This window comes from Schistocerca nitens, chromosome 1 (assembly GCF_023898315.1).
Source record: "Schistocerca nitens isolate TAMUIC-IGC-003100 chromosome 1, iqSchNite1.1, whole genome shotgun sequence".
Lineage (NCBI taxonomy): Eukaryota > Metazoa > Arthropoda > Insecta > Orthoptera > Acrididae > Schistocerca > Schistocerca nitens.
In genome coordinates, this window is record NC_064614.1 from 132,560,107 (window position 1) to 132,581,306 (window position 21,200).

Below are 21,200 nucleotides of genomic sequence, written 5' to 3' on the forward strand. Positions count from 1 at the left end.
AGGTATGACTTTTGAGGTTTTATTTATTGAGGCTCTAGTAGTTATACCACAAAGGCCTATAACGTCCCTGTCTGAAATCGTAGTACCTGTGTGCACATCTTATTCCACGTCCCACAACAAACTCCACACTTTTAAACCGAAATTGACCAAAAAAACTTGTGTTGCATTACTTACTGTACACCCCTCATAAATGTAAAAACAACCAAACCTCACTCATTCATTGCCAAAAACTGCAACTTATTCAAGAATACATACTTTACAATATGTGTGTAACTGCAGCTTATGCCACTGAAATCAAGATAATACAAGCATTTATTTCATGCATGATCAACATATATTTCTGTTGTTGTCTCTTCTTATTATGATAGCCACTTTCCTTGACATCTAACAATTTTATATGGAGTCTAATAATACGCGCATCCTTAGGCTTGTCCCGACTTTCCAATGGAAGAATATTTTTGTAAATGTAACAAATTTTGTTTAAAGAGTGAGTCTGCTTAAGTCGCCTGCGTTTGTGCCTCAGTTATAGCAACAACAGTGGAACTAGTTTCTTCTTGTTTGGGAAATAGCTCTCTTACCTTTGACGTTTTACTACCGCATCTGTTTGGTTTCTCCGTCGGCTACAGTGGTGGTGACTTATTTGGTACTTTAATTTGGTGTTGCATTCGATACAAGTTTTCTATGTCACATATCCACTGATTTGAAGGGAAGAGTACTGAACAAAACATCACGTTGTCGAGTAGATATACGATGTCTTTCTGCAGAAGGTCTGGTCTTTTTTTCCCTTGAAACAAAACGAAGTTCTTCAATAAATATATCTAAATTACAAGAGAATCGTGGATAAACTGGTCTGTAATGTATCGTCTCGCACCTCCCAGTGTTTTAAAGAAACTAAAGAAAGACAAATGTTTAGCTTGCTGGCCGCTTGTAGAGCCGCTGTCACAGAGTATCGTAAAAGTGATAAACAGTGTTAGCTGAACTGAGTGTGTGCTTTGAAACACTTCCACTTGCACCAGTATTGTACACTGTCGTCAGCTTGTCGCCTGCCCTGTTTTACAGAGCAGGAAATCCTCCGGCCTCCGCGTAATGTGATCGAAGGTGCACCTCCAACACCTTGTCGCCTGGTCGTGATTTCATTATCTTTCAAATACTTACCATAGATGCTTCAGATAGTTGCAAGCTAACAGCCATTTCCGAGATGCTTCCTCCCAGGCGCCGGGCCATAACAATCGGTCCATAGTAGTATACACACACACTCACGCAAAAGCAACTCACACAGCACATGACTGCAGCTCTTTTCTGACGGTCTTTCTGTTGTGACCCGCTACGACTCAGCATTTCCGCTATTGTGAGTAGTAACTATCCTGTTCATGATATTGTTACACTCCATCCTGGACTTTCCATTGCTGACTTTTGTCCTTAGTCATAGTCCGATATTTCAGCAGAGTACCCCATTTGCAGCCTGTACAGTTGCTAGAATGTGTCCCCATTTGTCTATGCACTTCTTATATACTTTCCTTACCACGTCAGGGGCCTAAAACTCACCAGGTGTTTTTCAGTCTCGCAGCAGATAGTGGTCATAATTATTTTGGCTCATCAGTGTAAAACGAAATATATTAAATAAATAATTTAGGACGTTGCATGTTCTACTCTGAGAGGAACTAGTGACAATGATTATACAACAAAGACATGTTCCCCTTGATAGGATATCCACAACTGTCGTATAGATTATTCATGACTGGCAACATGTATGTATAGTTGTATTTATTGCTTTCCAGTAAAAGGAGACCACAACCAGGTTTCAAGACAACAGTCCCATCTTCAGGGGCAAATAATGTCTATACAGCTGCGAGGACGGGGCTTTAGTCGTGCAGTTGGTAGAGCACTTGCCCGCGAAAGGCAAGGTCCCGAGTTCGAGTCTCGGTCCGGCACACCGTTTTAATCTGCCAGGAAGTTTCAATGTCCATACAACTAACAGGGTGTAATATAGTGATTTATGGTACATGGCATGTAAGCAGAAAAACTGCAATATATGAAATGAGTATTCTTTTTCATGTCATGTATGGGGAAATCACTATATTATCCCCTATTAGTTGTATTGTCATTCTATGCACCTGAAGATGGAACTCTTATCCTGAAATCCGGTCGTTCTCTTCTTTTATAGGAAAATAAAATTTAACACAACTGTATGCAGATGTTATCAATCAGGAACAAAAAGGCATCACCGTCATGCGTAGATTAATAGCTGTCAGTACTTACAATGATGGGCAGCAGGAGTTCGTGAGTCTCGTTGCCCCTCCAGAGGCGCGACTCCGAGGGCAGTGGAGGAATGTCACAGGAGAGTGACTCCAGCTTCTCCTCGAGACGCGACGGTATGCGGTGCGGTGGTCTGGGAGGTGGCAGAGGGGGGCGTGGCTCGGCGGTGCTGAGCCCTTCCAGGGCCACAGAGCTGCCACTGGACCCTTCTAGTGCTGTAGGGCTACCACTCGACTCTTCCCCGATGTCAGGGTTGCCGCCAGAGAAGGTGATAGGCGGCGGTGGCGGTGGGGGTGTGGTGGCAGCATTGGTGGTGGTAGTGGTGGTGATGGTTGTGGTTGTAGTGCTCATGCTGCTGCTGGGTGCCCCACTGGTGGCTGGAGTAGCTGCAGGGGTAGAAGTGGTGGTAGCAGCCGGCTCAGGAGCCGCTGTGGGTGCTGCTGCGACCTCAGAAACACTGCTGCTAGCCGCCTGACTGCTGCTAGCGGTCTGACTGCTGCTGAGTGCTGTCTGACCGCTGCTGTTAGTGCTCTGACTGCTGCTACTGACTGCCTGACTGCTGCGGCTGACTGACTGACTGCTGCTGCTGACTTCCTGACTGCTGCCACTGCCAGTCTGACTGCTGCTACCACTGTCCTGGCTGCTGCTGAAGACATGTTGACTGCTGCCAATTTCAGCTTCGCTGCTGATGCCACTGGCGCCTGCTGGCGTCGCTACGCCGCTACTTCCACCAGATAAGTCGTCACGGTTTGTACTGGGCACCTCAGCACTGCAAAATAATGGGGAGAAACGAGACTATAATAGGTAACTTCCCTTTATTGGTTTACGCCTGGGAGTGGAAGCAGTCACAAAATGAGAGACTTTAGCAATAGTTTGTTTATGACAATAGCTCTACTTGAATGTTTTCGCGAACAGCAGACAAGAATGGGACACATATTGGGTAAACTGTAAAAGAATACACAAAATGGCGTCTAACAATTAATTTCGAAAAGAGTACATAAGATTGGGTGCAAAAGGAGCGGATGTAGTTCTGGAAAATGGTAAAACTAAAAAATATGAACATTTTTAGTAGTACGATTTTACTAGAACCAGTGAATGTACCTGGGACAAAGATATTGAGACCAGATTACCCATGGGTAAATGAGCAACGATGTCACGACATGGACTGATTTGGAACAGTAGAGTTAGTCTCCAGACGAAAACAGCGATGTTCCGTATTATTACTGAGACGATAGTTACTAATGCTACAGAAATGTGGCCACTGAAACTTTAAAATGAGATGATACAAATCCACCATGGATCCAATATCACAAGTTATAAAAGTCAGTGTTAGGAATTCACACACAGAAATAAAAAGAGACTTAGAGCTTTAGAAACGGACCACTTTAGAAGTGCGTGTAGAACTTCCCAACGTGACCACGTAAGAAATGCGGAAACACACATATCCATACAGTATTACGGACAGAATAGAAGAAAGACACCTACGAGCGTGTCAAAAGATTCGAAGACAACAGATGACCAAAGAGAGCACTTGCGTGGTAACCTCTTGGAAGAAACAGAAGAGGAAGACCACGAAAAGGGTGGCGTAGGGGTATCTGGGAAGTGATGGAGGACCACCGCGGAAAAAAAGATAAATGTCATGTGTGAACATAAGATCAAATTATCAAAAATATGGCGAAAATCAAACTGGCGCACAGTAAACAACGACCAGAGCAGAGAATAAATCTTCAGTGGTTTTGGCTTGTTAAGAGAAGGAGAAATGACAAGTGGTCGAAGAAGGTGTGGCCCCAGGAAGAACTAAAAGGGGAAAGCCACCTTTGTCACGGGAACTGCATACTGATAGAGCAGTGGATGAGAAGGTGTGAACAGATTTCAACTGGAATAACCGCGACTACTGGAAGAAAAAAACAACTAACCTCTACTGGCAAAAGTCAGAAGAAGAAGAAAAAGAAGAAAGTAAAGCTGTAGTCACCATGAAGGTTGCTTTTCTACTGGGAGTTGGTATTTCCTTGCTTTCTTCTCACCCCTGAACAAACTTAAACAGCCAATGTCGTAAAATGCCTTTTAGATGTACTTGAAGGACTTATGGCTACCACACTAGATGATGCTGGGGTCTTTCACAGAATGTATCACATCAGTAACAGAGATTAAGTCCGTGAAGATAACGCTGAAGTTGCTTCGAAATCGATAGAAACAAATTAAAACAATAAATACAGATGGGTGGTTAAAAAGCAGTACCAGCATAGCCTTTGTCTTCCATAACGAAATATTTCACAGCTGACGCCTTCAATTAACAGTGCTATGGAACCAATAATATGTACACGGTAATTCCGTGATCATGTTATAAACTTTCAGAGATGAAGGAGAAGGGTAATATAAAATCTACGGTAACAGACCCGGTCTCGAAACGATTTTCTACAATGATATAAGCGAAACTCTACTCCAGTATCTGTGTTAGCCTCACACAGCGCTCAAACTAAGAGCCCCAGATTCCGAACCCTGGTCATTGCGTACAGCATTCCACCTGAATACTCTCCGATATCCTCAAATAATTTCCCCTGTTGATCGACTGGTAACACCGCACGTAACTTGATGTCAAAGAGACCTAAAATCTACAGGCTGTGACACATTAATAATGAATGACATTTACCTGCATAACTTTTACTACTTGCTGCATTTACAACAACTGTTCACGATGCTGACCCCTGCTTGCTGCATTTACAACAACTGTTCACGATACCGACCCCAGACCCGCCTCCCCCCCCCCCCCACCCTCCAACCCCTCAGCGTCAGTGCAGGCATAGCACCATGGCACGAAGTTCTGTTGTACCCATTCTAATGTTCCTGGTGTCATTTGAACAACGTCACAAGCAGCGATAATTCTTGCCAGGAGATCCTCTTCAGTCTCTAGAGGCGTCTCGTACACAGGACTTTTCACACGGCCCTGCAAGAAATAACCACATGGAGCGACATCAAGTGAATATGTTGCTTCTCTGCTTATCCACATTTCATGGTAAGTATCATCCAAGTGCTCGCAAACCCGCTCTCCAAAGTGAGATGAGGCTCCATCATGTTGGAAACACATACGAGTACATTGACAAACGACAAGTGGGATATATATCTGACGCAACAACAGCATCAGCACATATATTCCACTGTCAGAAGTATCAGAAATGTTTTCGCTTATAACTTTCGACTTGGTCGTTGTTGGACCAGGATGCCTTACCTGGAAATGACACATTTACGCTTCTCGATCATCCCCGAAAGTTTTCACCATCGTCATGGAATCATCCTGTAAGTTTCGAGATTCCCCCTGTATGCTACAGTGGTGCGTAGGTAAAAACGGAGATTACTTTGGGGAGTCGCCAATGTGCTGTCCACAAATGCTCCAAACCACACGATCTAACCGCTGCCCAGTGCCTAGTCTGATACCTGGCACGCTGGGATGGCAACTATATCGGGTCCATGTTTCTGCTTCTGACTTTCGACACGGAAATTCAAATGTAGGAAAATCTTTCGTTGTCGGATGGACGGGGCTCGTTCAGAAAGTAATGCAACACGTTTTTTCTTTGCCTGTTTCGGTTGAACTATGCGTAATTTGTCGCGAGACATCGTGGGATATTTTCTCTTCAGTTCCTATAAGTGGCAGCACTATACGTATCCTTCAAAATGACGTCTGTACTAGCGATGAGTTCCAAGCACAGAGCTGTCATAGTGTTTGTTTTGGCGGAAAACCAGACCGTCGCAGGCATTCATAGAATGTCCACGGAGATCTGGCAGTGAACAAAACCACGGTGAGTCGTTGGGCGAGGTGTCTTCCGTCATCAAACCAAGGTCGCGATAGCCTGTCCGAACTGCAGGGAGCAAGCTGGCTGCACACAGATGCAAGATGTGCAGGATTGGAACGTGCGGACACACTCATTCGAGGTGATCAGTGGATTACACTCATACTCCTCGCTGTTCAAGTGATTGTCTCTGTTGATACTCAAAGGGCTGTGCCTGCTGGATTCCTAAGCCCTTAACAGAAGACCATAAAGAACAACGAAGGACCATCTGTGCGGAATTGCTGCACCCTCAGTAAGTCATGTCGACGGTCTTCTGCTATTCTGAAGGGGTTGTTCTGTTTGATATACTGCCTTATGGTAAAGCGATCAACTCTGAACTGTATCATACTACCTTCAAGAAACTGAAGAAACGACTTCGGCGTGTTCGTCGCCACAAAAATGCAAACGAACTTCTTCTTCTCCATGGCAACGCAAGGCCTCACACAAGTCTGCGCAACCGAAAGAAGCTCACAGAACTTTATTCGACTCTTCTTCCTCATCCACCCTACAGCCCGCATCTCGCACTTTCCAACTCCCATCTGTTTGCCCCAACGTAAGATGCACTCCACGGGAAGCGGTATTTGGGTGAATGGAAAATTATTGATTATGTTGAAAAATAGGATTTTTTAGCCAGAAGAGTGAGGAATATGGTGTATTGGAATGGCGAATAAAACCAACCTGCTATCGGAAAAAAAGTTTTGCATTACTTACTGAACACCTCTCGTAATCTTCGTACATCCATATTTAAATTGGATGAAGGTGGGACACAGCTAATACAATTTTAATTAAAAATGGAACTCCTCCAGCTGTACTTTGGATTTTATATTTATTTTGCTACTAGTTTCGACGTTGCGTCAACGCCACCTTCAGGCCATATAACATATATTCCCGTATATAAGACGGATAAGGATTATCATGGTTATCCGTCTTATATATGGGAATTTGGCTCTAGAATGTGTCGAATCTCGTATATTTGGAATGATTCCCCTGATGTGAAGATTTTTCCATTTAGTATTGAGTACAAGACAAGTAGTTCATGTTTCTGTACACGTTTATATGTACTACGGAGGTCACCATGTTGTCACTTCGGTGAAAGAACAAGCCTTCCTTAGATATAATCTATACTTTGACACATTAGCATCTTTCGTTAATACGAGTCAGTGCTATAATCATTTGATGAGCCTTTCCTTCAGTATAGTTTTAACCCCCCCCCCCCCCTCTACCTTCATGATAGTTCTCGTAAATGACTGGATAGTCAATATATTTAAATTAGTAATTTCATACAAGAACAGGTTTATGAAGATAGGTGAAATAAGTGAGTACTTATGATGTATTGATGATATAAATTTTAGACTTTAGTCGTCCAAGTAAGTGGGTGATTAGGCATTTCAATGATTGTTGTTAACTTATGTCAACTCTTGACTGGATTACGTATAACAATATGAGAGTTATACTTTGTATACCTTACTGTGCACTCTTCTTTAGTAATTAGTTATAAGAGGAACTTCAAGTATTTTACATATGTGACGAAATGTGTAGACTGATAACACCCTGTTTACTTCTATTTAGAGCATTGTTATGTACTTGATCATTCTTTTACTAATGCGGGCATGCCTTACCTTACCTTACCTTACCTTAGGCCTGGGTCACAGCCTTAAATGAGGCACCGACACTGAAATGGTAGATTTTGGTGGCATGTTAGCTTACATTTCTCTTGATGGAATGAGTAGATGCATCCAGTTCCTCCTCACTTATGTTTCGTATCGTTTGAATGATGTTGTTTCAGTAACCTGTTTCACTTTGTTACTTTATCGTGATTACGATAGTGTTATGCAAACGTAAATCCTTTCCACCTTTCCAACAATTCACTATTTATAAATAATGGAATCATACCTTACATATATCTGATTGGCAATCCATATTTTCCTTTCTGTTACTTAAACTGAACACACAAAGAAGAGTTTTAGGGTATTATTATTCGTTTTTAAAATAATTTTAGTACTGTTTTATGCCTATATTATTATCTCTAAGAGTAATGGCATGTCACCTAGACATATATATATCCCCATTTTTATTATAATGTCTGGAATTGATCTATAACGGAAATAACCGTGTATATTTAACATAATTTGTACTTGTTTGTACCATAAAAACTGTTAATGTCACGGTAAATTGCATCTTAGTGAAAATGAACGGAATGTAACTACTTTTAATGAATTCATCCTATATACAATAAGTATGTAATATATTTATTTTGTTCACTAGCTGACTAGTGATGTCTCACGTTGTTTTATGTATGTGTTGTTATATAGGGTCTGAAGATGGCGTTGACGCAACGTTGAAACTAGTAGCCAGATAAATATAAAATCTTAAGTAAAGTTGGAGGATTTTCATTTTTAATAAAAAAAACTCTCGTAATATTCGTCTTATTTGCTTTATCCGCCCGACAGTGAACCCTGTTGTTGTTGTGGTCTTCGGTCCTGAGACTGGTTTGATGCAGCTCTCCATGCTACTCTTTCCTGTGCAAGCTGCTTCATCTCCCAGTACCTACTGCAACCTACATCCTTCTGAATCTGCTTAGTTTATTCATCTCTTGGTCTCCCTCTATGATTTTTACCCTCCACGATGCCCTCCAATACTAAATTGGTGATCCATTGATGCCTCAGAACATGTCCTACCAACTGATCCCTTCTTCTTGTCAAGTTGTGCCACAAACTCCTCTTCTCCCCAATTCTATTCAATACCTCCTCATTAGTTATGTGATCTACCCATCTAATCTTCAGCATTCTTCTGTAGCACCACATTTCAAAGGCTTCTATTCTCTTCCTGTCCAAACTATTTATCGTCCATGTTTCACTTCCATACATGGCTACACTCCATACAAATACTTTCAGAAACGACTTCCTAACATTTAAATCTATACTCGATGTCAACAAATTTCTCTTCTTCAGAAATGCTTTCCTTCCATTGCCAGTCTACATTTTATATCCTCTCTACTTCGACCAACATCAGTTACTTTGCTCCCCAAATACCAAAACTCCTTTACTACTTTAAGTGTCTCATTTCCTAATCTAATTCCCTCAGCATCGCCCGACTTAATTCGACTACATTCCATTACCCTCGTTTTGCTTTTGTTGATGTTCATCTTATACCCTCCTTCCAAGACACCGTCCATTCCATTCAACTGCTCTTCCAAGTCCTTTGCTGTCTCTGACAGAATTACAGTGTCATCGGCGAACCTTAAAGTTTTTATTTCTTCTCCATTGATTTTAATACCTACTCCGACTACCCTAACTATACCTAAACTACCATGAAAAATTAGTGTTAAATACTGAAGGAGCACCCCAAAGTGCACGCAACAAACAGACCCATCAGAACGCCGCTACTAGTCGGAGAGTCAGGTAACACACTGCTCATTGCCTCCGTACATCCCCTCGCCACCTTCCTACGTGCCCACCGCTTTAGCAGCTGGCAGCCTCTCCTGGCGGTGGTAAGCTTTACCTGGTTGTGGCTGTGGAGACGGTGGTTGCGCCGGTGGCAGATGCAGCACTGGCGTCTTCCTCAGAGGCGGCGGCGGGGGCCGTGCCGGCGAAGGCTGCCAGAAGGCGTGGCAGCGCGGGGGGCGGCGGCGGGGGCGGAGCGCTCGCTGGGAGCGGGCCCGGCCTCTGCTGGCACACGGCCACCGCCTGCAACAGCCGACACATTCTCACCACTGCCATCACGGCGCCGACTACGAGCACTTTCTCCTGCGCGTTACGTGCTCCATATCGTTGTGGTTACCACAAGTGACTAATAAAACATTGATCATGAAAGTGCAGAGTAGTATTTTTATTTCCGCGTACAATCAAAACACTTTTGGTTTCGATTGGCAATGACCATCTTCCGATCTCTGTTGAAAAAGTTCTAACACAGGTGACAAAAGTGATGGGATAGGTATATCCACATACAATACTGGCCATTAAAATTGCTACACTACGAAGATGACGTGCTACAGACGCGAAATTTAACCGACAGGAAGAAGATGCTGTGATATGCAAACGATTAGCTTTTCAGAGCATTCACAGAAGGTTGGCGCCGATGGCGACACCTACAACGGGCTGACATGAGGATAGTTTCCAACCGATTTCTCATGCACAAATAGCAGTTGACCGGCGTTGCCTAGTGAAACGTTGTTGTGATCCCTCGTGTAAGGAGGAGAAATGCGTACCATCACGTTTCCGACTTTGATAAACGTCGGATTGTAGCCTATCGCGATTGTGGTTTATCGTATCGCGACATTCCTGCTCGCGTTGGTCGAGATCGAATGACTGTTAGCAGAATATGGAATCGGTGGTTTCAGGAGGGTAATACGGAACGCCGCCCTGCATCCCAACTGCCTCGTGTCAGTAGCAGTCGAGATGAAAGACATCTGATCCGCATGGCTGTAACGGATCGTGCAGCCACGTCTCGATCCCTGAGTCAACAGATGGGGACGTTTGAAAGACAACAACCATCGGCACGAACAGTTCGACGACGTTTGCAGCAGTATGGACTATCAGCTCGGAGACCGTGGCTGCGCTTACCCTTGACGCTGCATCACAGACAGTAGCGCCTGCGATGGTGTACTCAACGACGATCCTGGGTGCACGAATGACCAAACGTCAGTTTTTTGGATGAATCCAAGTTCTGTTTACAGCATCATGATGGTCGCATCAGTGTTTGGCGACATCGCGGTGAACGCACATTGGAAGCGTAAATTCGTCATCGCCGTACTGGCGTATCACCCGGCGTGATGGTATGGGGTGCCATTGGTTACACATCTCTGTCACCTCTTGTTTGCATTGACGGCACTTTGAAAAGTGGACGTTACATCTAAGATGTGTTACAACCCGTGGCTCTACCCCTCATTCGATCCCTGCGAAACCCTACATTTCTGCAGGATAATGCACGACCGCATGTTGCAGGTCCTGTACGGGCCTTCCTGGATACAGATATGTTCGACTGCTGCCCTGGCCAGCACATTCTGTAGATCTCTCACCAACTGAAAACGTCTGGTCAATGGTGGCAGAGCAACTGGCTCGTCACAATACGCGAGTCACTACGCTTGATGAATTGTGGTATCGTGTTGAAGCTGCATGGGCTGCTGTACCTGTACACGCCATCCAAGCTCTGGATGACTCAATGCCCAGGTGTATCAAGGCCATTATTACGGCCAAAGGTGGTTGTTCTGGGTACTGATTTCTCAGGATCCATGCACCCAAACTGCGTGAAAATGTAATCACATGTCAGTTCTAGTATAATATATTTGTCCAATGAATACCCGTTTATCATCTACATTTCTTCTTGGTGTAGCAATTTTAATGGCCAGTAGTGTATATAGCTGGCAGTAGAATCGTGTACACACGGTGTAAAACGACAGTAAAATAGCGGAGCTCTCATTTGTGCTCAGGTGATTTATGTAAAAAGATTTCCGACGTGATTATGGCCGACCAGTGGGAACTAACACACTTTGAACGCGGATTGGTAGTTGGAGCTAGACACATGGGACATTCCGTTTCGGAAATCGTTAGCGAATTCGATATTCCGAGATCCAAATTGTCAACAGTATGCCGAGAATACGGGATTTCAGGCGTTAAATCTCACGAGGAACAACGCAGTAGCTGACCGCCTTCACTTTACGACCGAGAACAGCGTCGTCAGTCCTAACAGGCAAGCAACACTGCTTGAAGCAACCGCAGAAGTCAATGTGGGACTTATGACGAACGTATCCGTTACGACAGTGAGGCGAAGTATGTCGTTAATTGGCTTTGGGTTCAAATGGTTCAAATGGCTCTGAGTACTATGGGACTCAACTGCTGAGGTCATTAGTCCCCTAGAACTTAGAACTAGTTAAACCTAACTAACCTAAGGACATCACAAATATCCATGCCCGAGGCAGGATTCGAACCTGCGACCGTAGCGGTCTTGCGGTTCCAGACTGCAGCGCCTTTAACCGCACGGCCACTTCGGCCGGCAATTGGCTTTGGGAAACGACTGATGTGAGTACCTCTGCTAACAGCACGACATCACCTGCAGTGCCTCTCCTGGGCTCGTGGCCACACCAGTTGGTCCCTAGACGACTGGAAAACGATCGCCTGGTTCATTTCGTAAGAGATTACGGTTGGGTTCGAGTGTGGTGTAGACCCCACGAAGCCATGGACCGAAATTGTCAACAAAGCATTGTTCAAGCTCTATTAAGGTGTGGGCTGTAAACGATGTTTTCAATTGGACCAGAGGACCCATCCTTCCATGTTAAATGGATGGAAGGGTCCTCTCGTCCAATTGAAAAAATCGTTGACTAGAAATTGTTATGTTGGGCTACTTGGAGACCATTTGCAACCATACATGGACTTCATGTTCGCAAGCAAAGATGTAATTTTTATGGCTGACAGTGCGCCTTGTCAACGGGCAACAGTTGTTCGCGACTGGTTTGAGGAACATTCTCGACAGTTCGAGAGAATGATTTTGCCTCCTACATCGTCCAACATAGCATTCTCGACAGTTCGAGGGTATGATTTTGCCACCCATATCGCCCGGCATAAGGCCCATCGAACATTTATGGAAAGTAATCGAGAGGTAGGCAGCTTGCCCCAATATTTCTCCTTCGGTATTCCAACGACTTGTTGAGTCCATGACGCGTCGGGCTGCTGCACTACGCATACGATATTAGGAGATTGTTGTTGTTGTTGTGGTCTTCAGTCCTGAGACTGGTTTGATGCAGCTCTCCATGCTACTCTATCCTGTGAAAGCTTCTTCATCTCCCAGTACGTACTGCAACTTACATCCTTCTGAATCTGCTTAGTGTATTCATCTCTTCGTCTCCCTCTACGATTTTTACCCTACACGCCGCCCTCCAATTCTAAATTGGTGATCCCTTGATGCCTCAGAACATGTCCTACCAGCCGATCCCTTTTTCTAGTCAATTTGTGCCACAAACTTCTCTTCTCCCCAATCCTATTCAATACCTTCTCATTAGTTATAAGATCTACCCATCTAATCTTCAGCATTCTTCTGTAGCTCCACATTTCGAAAGCTTCGGTTCTCTTCTTGTCCAAATTAGTTATCGTTATATTAGGTTATATTAGGCATAGTTATATTAGGAGATATCCCATTATTAATGTCATCTCAGTGTATAATGGAGCCGTTTTGATGACCAAAGAAAACCAAAGCTGTTCACGCAAGTTGCGATAAGCTGCACCACAACACCCGCCATCCACAGTGCCAACCGGACGATGGCTACGCTTCGGTAATTTGATTGAGAAACACTGCAGCATCGTCCGGAAAGCCCGGATCTTTCACCGCACGATTTTCACGTCTTTGGACACCAAAATGAAGACTTGCCTGGACATCGGTTTCAGTCGGTCGAGGAAGTTGAAAAGTGGGTCTGGTTTTCTATCCGTCAGCACCCTACCGCCTTCTATGGAAGAGGAATCGATCTTCTCGTCTTCCTCTACGATGAATGTCTTAAGCCGTATGGTCATTGCTTTTAAGTGGAACAATTCCAAGGTCCCATTCTGGGAGTATTAGGTTTTCAGTTTACTGCTCCTTCTACGAGGGTTGGAACTTTAATAGTGGCAACTATTTATTTACAGCTCGTACAAAATAGATACGTGTTTCAATGTTTTACTGACCTTCAGAGTAGTCACCAGCATTGTGTATAACCCGTTGCCAGCAGTGTGGAAGCCGTAGGATAGCAGTGCCAGTTGTGTTGACAGTTCGAGCGGCGCGGTCTATTGACCGACGAATTTGTTGCAGTTCTGGAGCGAATGCCGTCAAGTGTCTCCTTCAGTTTAGAAAACGAGTTCAACTCACGAGGGCTTAAGTCAGTGGAGTGCAGTAGGTGGTAAAGGACTTAGCAGCCCCATCAGTCAAACAAATCAGTAACAGCTTGCACTGTATGTGCTTGAGCATTGTCCTGAAAATGATGGTCAGGTCCTGCAGAAAGTGTCTCACTTCTGTCTCTAAGCTGGTCGTAGGTTGTGTTCCAAAAATGAACAGGTTTTCAAGGCCGCTATTTGCGTCATTCGTTATTCTTTTTTATAGGCATTAGGCCGCGGTCCAAGGCATGTTTCTCTGCGTAACGTTTCGTCTTCCAGAACTGGAGATATCATCAGAAGCTTCAACGACTCAGAAAACAGTTACAAACATGCTCGGAAAGCCGAACTGTTTGTACGTGTCCACGCAACGCTCGGTTCGTGACGTCGTCACGCTGTCTAAGATGGCGGAGTCACGCCGACGTACGAGTACGAGATATGACCGAAGAGTAGCGGTAATTTTTTATTTTATTAAATAATCTACATTTATTCATCAACATCAGCTTTGTCTCCTTCAAAGGTATCCCCATCAGATACAACATACTTGTACCACCGCTTTTTCCAATTTTGGAAGCAATTCTGGTTCTCACTTTTCGTTACGGTGTTCAACTCCTTCGGCGATTCTGTTCCATTAATGGTGGCAGAACGACTTCCTTCCACGGTTATATTCAGCCGCGGGAATAGAAAGAAATAGCAGGGCGCCATGTCCGGCGATCGAGCGAGGTGGTGCAGTGGTTAGCACAATGGACTCGCATTCGGGAGGACGACGGTTCAATCCCGCGCACAACCATCCTGATTTAGGTTTTCCGTGGTTTCCCTAAATCGGTCCAGGCAAATGCCGGGGTGGTTCCTTTGAAAGGGCACGTCTGACTTCCTTCCCCATCCTTCCCTAACCCGATGAGACCGATGATCTTGCTGTTTGGTCTCTTCCCCAAATCAATCCAACTCAGGTCCGGCGAATACGGTTGCTGAAGCAATACAACGGTTTTGTTTCGTGCTCAGAACATCCGAAAAAATTGCTTGGCGTGAGCCAAAGGAGATGCCGACGTCATCAGCAACCTCTCTGATGGTGGGTCGGCGGTTTTCCAGAACCATTTTCTTTACTTCTTCCACACTTTCGTCAGTAACTGATGTGTTTGGAGGTACAGGGCGGTTACCGTCTTCAACCCACTTTGATACGTTTATACCACTCGTAAACTCTTGTACTACTCATAGTAGATTCGCCAAAACACAACCACAGTCAACATTTCGAATGTGGTGCTGCACTTTATTCCATTTTTCAACCAAAATTTAATGATAAATGAAAAGCGCTAGTTCGCTTTTGTTATCAAGTATTACTTTTTTGTGTTAACCGGTTTTCAGCTTACAAGGCCATATTCAGACATTTCAGTAAATGTCTGAAGATGTCCTCGTAAGCGTAAAACCGGTTAACAAAAAGTAATACTGTAGAACAAAACCAAACAAGTACTTTTCATTTATTATGATGTTGTTCTACCAAGAAACGAAGGAAGATTCAGTTAACATGCCAAAATTTAATACATCCATCTTTTTCCGAAAGTAAAAATTTGCCGACCACTCAATAACACGCATAACCTTTTCGACTGTCAACAATAAACAGAATGTTCAATACAGCTGAAAATGCAAACATACATGAGGAACATGTGTACCAACAAGGTAAAAAACATTTTTTTTTATCGGATGTGTAAATCCAGCGAAATTGAAAATTTCCATTACTTTTGTACCACACCTCGTATGTTGCGTAGCTTGCAGTAGGGAAGAGTCAGCGCTGTTGGCTTTATTTAGTCCCCGAGACGTCACACGGAGCGTGCATTCGAACGTCAACATTGAGCGAGCCGAGCTTCTGACGTCATAGCGTGTAAAGAGCAGGTTGGGGTGTTTTTCCGAAAGTGTAGAGCAATATCAAACATGACGTCCTGAATGTTCGTTGGACCGTAGACCAATGAGATGGAAGAACGTCACCTACGTCACATTCATGCCATCGCTTTTCAGTACAGCCAGGAGACTTCCGGATGAGGGCAGTATTTGGTGGGTTTTATTTAACTTACGTCTTATGAATATCGTGATTTCAAAGCACTATGAAATTGACGATCTCTTGAAAACCCGTCCTTTATTGGTACGATTTATTGTAATCAACGTTGGGAGACATCATGTTGATGGTTAAAGAATTTTCGAAATGTAACTTGCGTGTTACGAAATGTATGCCGTTTCGAGGCAAAGGCTCATTGGATATCCATCGAAAATTCATTATTCTTGGTACGATTTGGTATAATTAATGTCAGCTAATAACATATCTGTGATTAAAGCCTTCAGAGACAGTAGCGTAATGAATTTAGGTGCAGAGCTACGAAATGAAGAGCAATACGTAGCTGGTTCGTGTCTGGCTAAGTCTTTTTCTACTGGGTTCTGAGACATACATATTAATTTAATAGATGTATATTCTATGTACGTCCTATCTCAGGAACGTGTTTATTGATTGGCTGCATTTTCAAGAGAGCTTGCTCTATTTGCAGTAAAATATTTTCCACTTTCTTGTGTACAGTCTTGTATTTCACATGTTCTAAAGATTCTGCTGCTCAACAGAAACATTGATCAAGTAAGAATGACCTGATGACCGAATTTTCTCATTTTGGGAATACTGAAGGGCGATCTGTTTTAATTAAAAAGAACATTCAACAGCCAAGATGGCTTAAAGTATTTTTTTTTGAAGCCAACCAGTTTCAACAGACTATGCTGTCATCTTCAGGTCTTAACATCTTCTGTCGTAAAACACGTTCATTTTACGCTGAACCTTACGCACAAGATGCCAAGTGGATAAAAATCAGGTCTCTCATCTCTAAAATATTTAAAAACGTAAAGCACCTTGTGCAAAATGGCAGTGTACATATACATATTGCTCACAGGTGCTTTTTACAGCGTACAAACACGTAACACAACAGCACATTTGTTAACATATGATTCACATATACGCCCTGCTTAGAATATGTCCATCACATGTGAACAGATGTTCTATTGTGTAGTTGGTAATCCCTTGATGTCTCAGAATGTGTCCTGTCAACCGATCCCTTCTTCTAGTCAGGTTTCGCCGCAGATTTCTTTTATCCCAGTCCTATTCATTAATTCCTCATTACTTACGTGATCTACTCATCTAATCCCTAGCATTTTTCTGTTGCACCACATCTGAAGTGTTCATCGTCCCAGTTTATTTCCATAGATGGCTACACGCCAGAAAAATACCTTTAGAAAAGACTTCCTAATGTATAAATCTATACTCGATATTAAAAAATTTCTCTTCTCGGAAAACACTTTTCATGCCGTGTGCATTCTCTCTACTTCGTCCTTCATCAGTTATTTTGCTGCCCACATAACAGAACTTGGTTCAAATGGCTCTGAGCACTATGGGACTTAACTTCTGTGGTCATCAGTCCCCTAGAACTTAGAACTACTTAAACCTAACTAACCTAAGGACATCACACACATCCATGCCCGAGGCAGGATTCGAACCTGCGACCGTAGCGGTCACGCGGTTCCAGACTGAAGCGCCTTTAACCGCACGGCCACACCGGCCGGCATAACAGAACTCATCCATTATTTTCAACGTCTCGTTTCCTTTTCTAATTCCCTCAGTACCGCGTGATTTAATTCGACTACCTCCCATTACACTTGTTTTGCTTTTGTTGATGTTCATCTTATATCCTCCGACGCTGTCCATTCCATTCAGCTGCTTCTTCAAGACCTTTTCTTTCTGTGACTGAATTACACTGTCATCGGCAATCCTCAGTTTTTATTTCTTCTTCATGTTGATTCCTGTTCCAGATTCTTCAACCGTGTCTTTTACTGCTTCCTTAATGTACAAATTGAATAATATCTGGGATAGGCTACAGGGATGTCTCACTCCCTTAACAACTGCTTCCCTTTCATGTCCCTCGACTCTTATAACTGCCGTCTGGTTTCAGTAGAAGTTTTAAGTAACTCTTCACTTCCTGTATTTCATCCTTGCTGCCTTCAGAATTTCAAGAAAGTGTTCCAGCCACCATTGTCAAAAGCTTTCTCCAAGTCTACAAAATCTGTGAACGTAGATTTGCCTTCCCTTAACCTAACTTCTAAGATAAGTCGTATGGTCAGCATTGCCTCGTGTTTTCCAACATGTCCAAAGAGATCGTCTCCGAGATCGACTTCTATCATTCTTCTATAAAAAATTCGTGTTAGTATTTTCCAACTGTGACTCACTAAACCTGTCACCAACAGCTATCTTTGAAACTGCAATTATTACACTCTTCTTTAAGTATGAGCGTATTTCGCCTGTCTCATACATCTTGCACAGCAGATAGAAGAGTTTGTTATGACTGGCTCTCCCAAGGCTATCAGTAGTTGTGACCGAATGTCGTTTACTCCAAGGGCTTTGTTTCGGATTAGGTCTTTCAGTGCTCTGTCGAATTCTACTAGTAGTATCAAATCTCCATCTCATATTCATCTACGTCCTCTCCCACTTCTATAATACTGCGTTCAAGTTCATATCCTTTATATAGACCTTCTATGATGCCTTTCGTTTCTCTAATATCCTCTTTAATTTCCCTGTTGCCGGTATTTATATTTCCCCAGGAGAAATATGCTTTTAAATCCTTAATCCAAAGCAATATGAGATGGAATCAGCATGTAAGACTGTAGTAGGGAAGGCGAATTCTAGATTTCGGTTTATTGGGAGAATTCAATGAAAGTGTTATTCATCTGTAATGGACATCATTTATAGGACACTAGTGCGACCCATTGTTCAGTACTGTTCGAGTGTTTGGGATCCGCAGGAGGTTGGATTAAAGTAAGATACCGAAGTAATTCAGAGGTAGCCTGCTAGATTTGTTACGGGTAGGTTCGAACAACACGCATTATTACCGAGATGCTTAGGGAACTCAAATGGGAATCACTGGAGAAGTGACGTTCTTTTCGACGAGCACTACTAAGAAAATGTAGGGAGTCGGTATTTAAGGCTGATTACAGAACGATTCTACTACCACCAGCGTACATATCGCGTAAGGACCACTAAGACAAGATTAACGAGATTAGGGCTCTTACGGAGACAAGTAGATAGTCGTTTTTCCCTAGCTCTATTTGCGAGTGGAAATAGACCATAAATGACTAGCAGGGAAACAGAGCACCCTTCGCCACGCGCTTATACGGTGGCTTCCGAGTATATACAGTATGTAGGTGTAGATGTACATTTAGACCACTGAAGACAAAGAAGTAGTTCTACGAAGACTGCAATATTCACTGGCATCTTTTTAGTTAGACAACTAATTTCGCCATAAAAATCAATTTCCGAGTGTTTACGGAGAACTAGGCGCCACACACATGACAATGGCAGCGGACACACCCGACGTGCCACAGTTCGGTACTGTTGACAAAACAGTATTGTAGAAACGCTAGATGGTTTGAAGAACTGTTTGAACCGACTGTAAATGAAACCTGCAGGATCGTTAATACATCGAGAGTTTGTTGCCATTTATATGTGTGCAGCAAAATGGCCTTTTAAGAAGAAATTAACTGTATAATTGAGAAGAGGTCTTAATAAACATGACAGTCTAAGTGTAAAACTGTCGATTGCATTCAAAAACATTTATTTTTACTTGCATGTCTGAGTGAACATCCAACATTGACAATTGATGGCCATCCGACATTAATTTGGAAGTAATTTCTGACTGCAAATATCTCGGTATCAACTGTGTTGGGCATAGATACATTACCTATCACTGACATATGAAAATATGTGTCAGGTCGGGACTCGAACCCGGATTTCCAGCTATCACAAGCGGTCGTCTTAAGGAGACCTAGGGTTTCTGAAGGCCCAAAAAACTGGAAATTTTTTATTCAATAAAATTCTGTGGTTCTTCCTGAATCTAAAAGATTTGTACTTCATGATAGTACTTCATCATTTTCTTTTTTAAATACTTTCTTACAGCAGATGCGGGACACGAATGCCTAGCTGTCACTCTACTGTCAAACACAAACCTTGCGTACAGTGTCTCGTTATTAAATTTTCACGCAGCTATTTCCATAGCAACTCGTTTGCGTAATATCGTTAAAGAACTTTTCGACGTAATTACGAGTAGGGATTTATAGCAATCATTCTGTCGATACAAGTAGATTACTTGGGTTTACTTATGTTTCCCGCGTCTCCTCGTATTTTTGTTGGCACGCCAGCTTTTCAGATTGGTGTGTTGAACACCATAATATGTTTCAATGATGGAATAACAAGCAGATTAAAAACGATTAGCATCAAAACCGGGGACAAGTGAAAAGTGGGCTGATACGAGTGAACAGGCAATGTGTTTCTGAAACTGAAAAAGTTGCTGAAAATGTGAAAAAAGGTGGCCAGAATAACAAAGTAAAGGAAGAAGGCTAAAAAAGATGGATAGGACACTCATTTTCTACAAGATTATGGAGCTGGAATGTTTAGATTTTCTATCACTGACAAAAAAATGAGATGCAAATTTTTAGTTTCAGTTTTCCGTAATCACAGTTTTTAATACTTAGGTAACATTACCTCATTTAGTATTAAAGCTACAAAAACAAAATTTTCATGAATAATAATAGAATGCTTTCCTAAGCCACGTTATTCAACAATGTATTAAATATTTTAAGCTGGACCATGCCGTATGACACTAAATTATTAGGAGAAGAAATTGACTTCTGAAGAATGTTTTTTTAAAGTACACAGATTGTTAAATATTCCTGATTTACTGCTTCAACATGTTGATCTTATATTTTGAATAGTATGGAAGTACCCTGTACCTAAAATAAAAATTAAACATGCTCCAGTACATTAAAAAAATCGTTATTCAGTCCACTAAGAAGTCCACAGTTTTTACATTTTTTAACATATAGATCACAATATACTAATTATTATTAAACTTTTATTCCAATATCTGTTCAAACTTTTAAGATATTAAGTTTCAAAATAATGGAAAAATCTACAGGCCAATAAGGACAAGACCCCTCAAGCACTTTGGCTAACCGTGCATACTTCCCTGACCAACCCGAACTTTGATATGTCACACTGTCTATACCCTTATAAGTGATGAGTGTAGGGAACTATGGATGGGTATGCAGACGGTGTGACATATGGATGTTTGGGTTGGTGCAGCAGGCGTGCACGGATAGCTGGAGTGCTTAAGGTGACCACTCGCAATAAACAAGAAATCCGTGTTCGAGTACCAGTCCGGCACGAATTTTCATATGTCACTAATAGGTAGTGTATCTATGCTTAACACAGACA

The 21,200-nt window shown here is 42.7% G+C and overlaps 1 protein-coding gene across 1 annotated transcript in view; it reads right to left on the reverse strand.

The window, feature by feature from the left end:
• Positions 1 to 2,238: 2,238 nt before the first annotated feature.
• LOC126211077 (uncharacterized) overlaps positions 2,239 to 21,200 on the reverse strand; it is a 323,398-nt gene continuing 304,436 nt past the window's right edge. The window contains exons 3-4 of the mRNA XM_049940004.1: positions 9,582 to 9,766; positions 2,239 to 3,025 (exon numbers count right to left, since the gene is read on the reverse strand). Coding sequence (XP_049795961.1) covers positions 2,239 to 3,025; positions 9,582 to 9,766 — 972 coding nt within the window. The remainder of the gene's footprint in view (positions 3,026 to 9,581; positions 9,767 to 21,200) is intronic.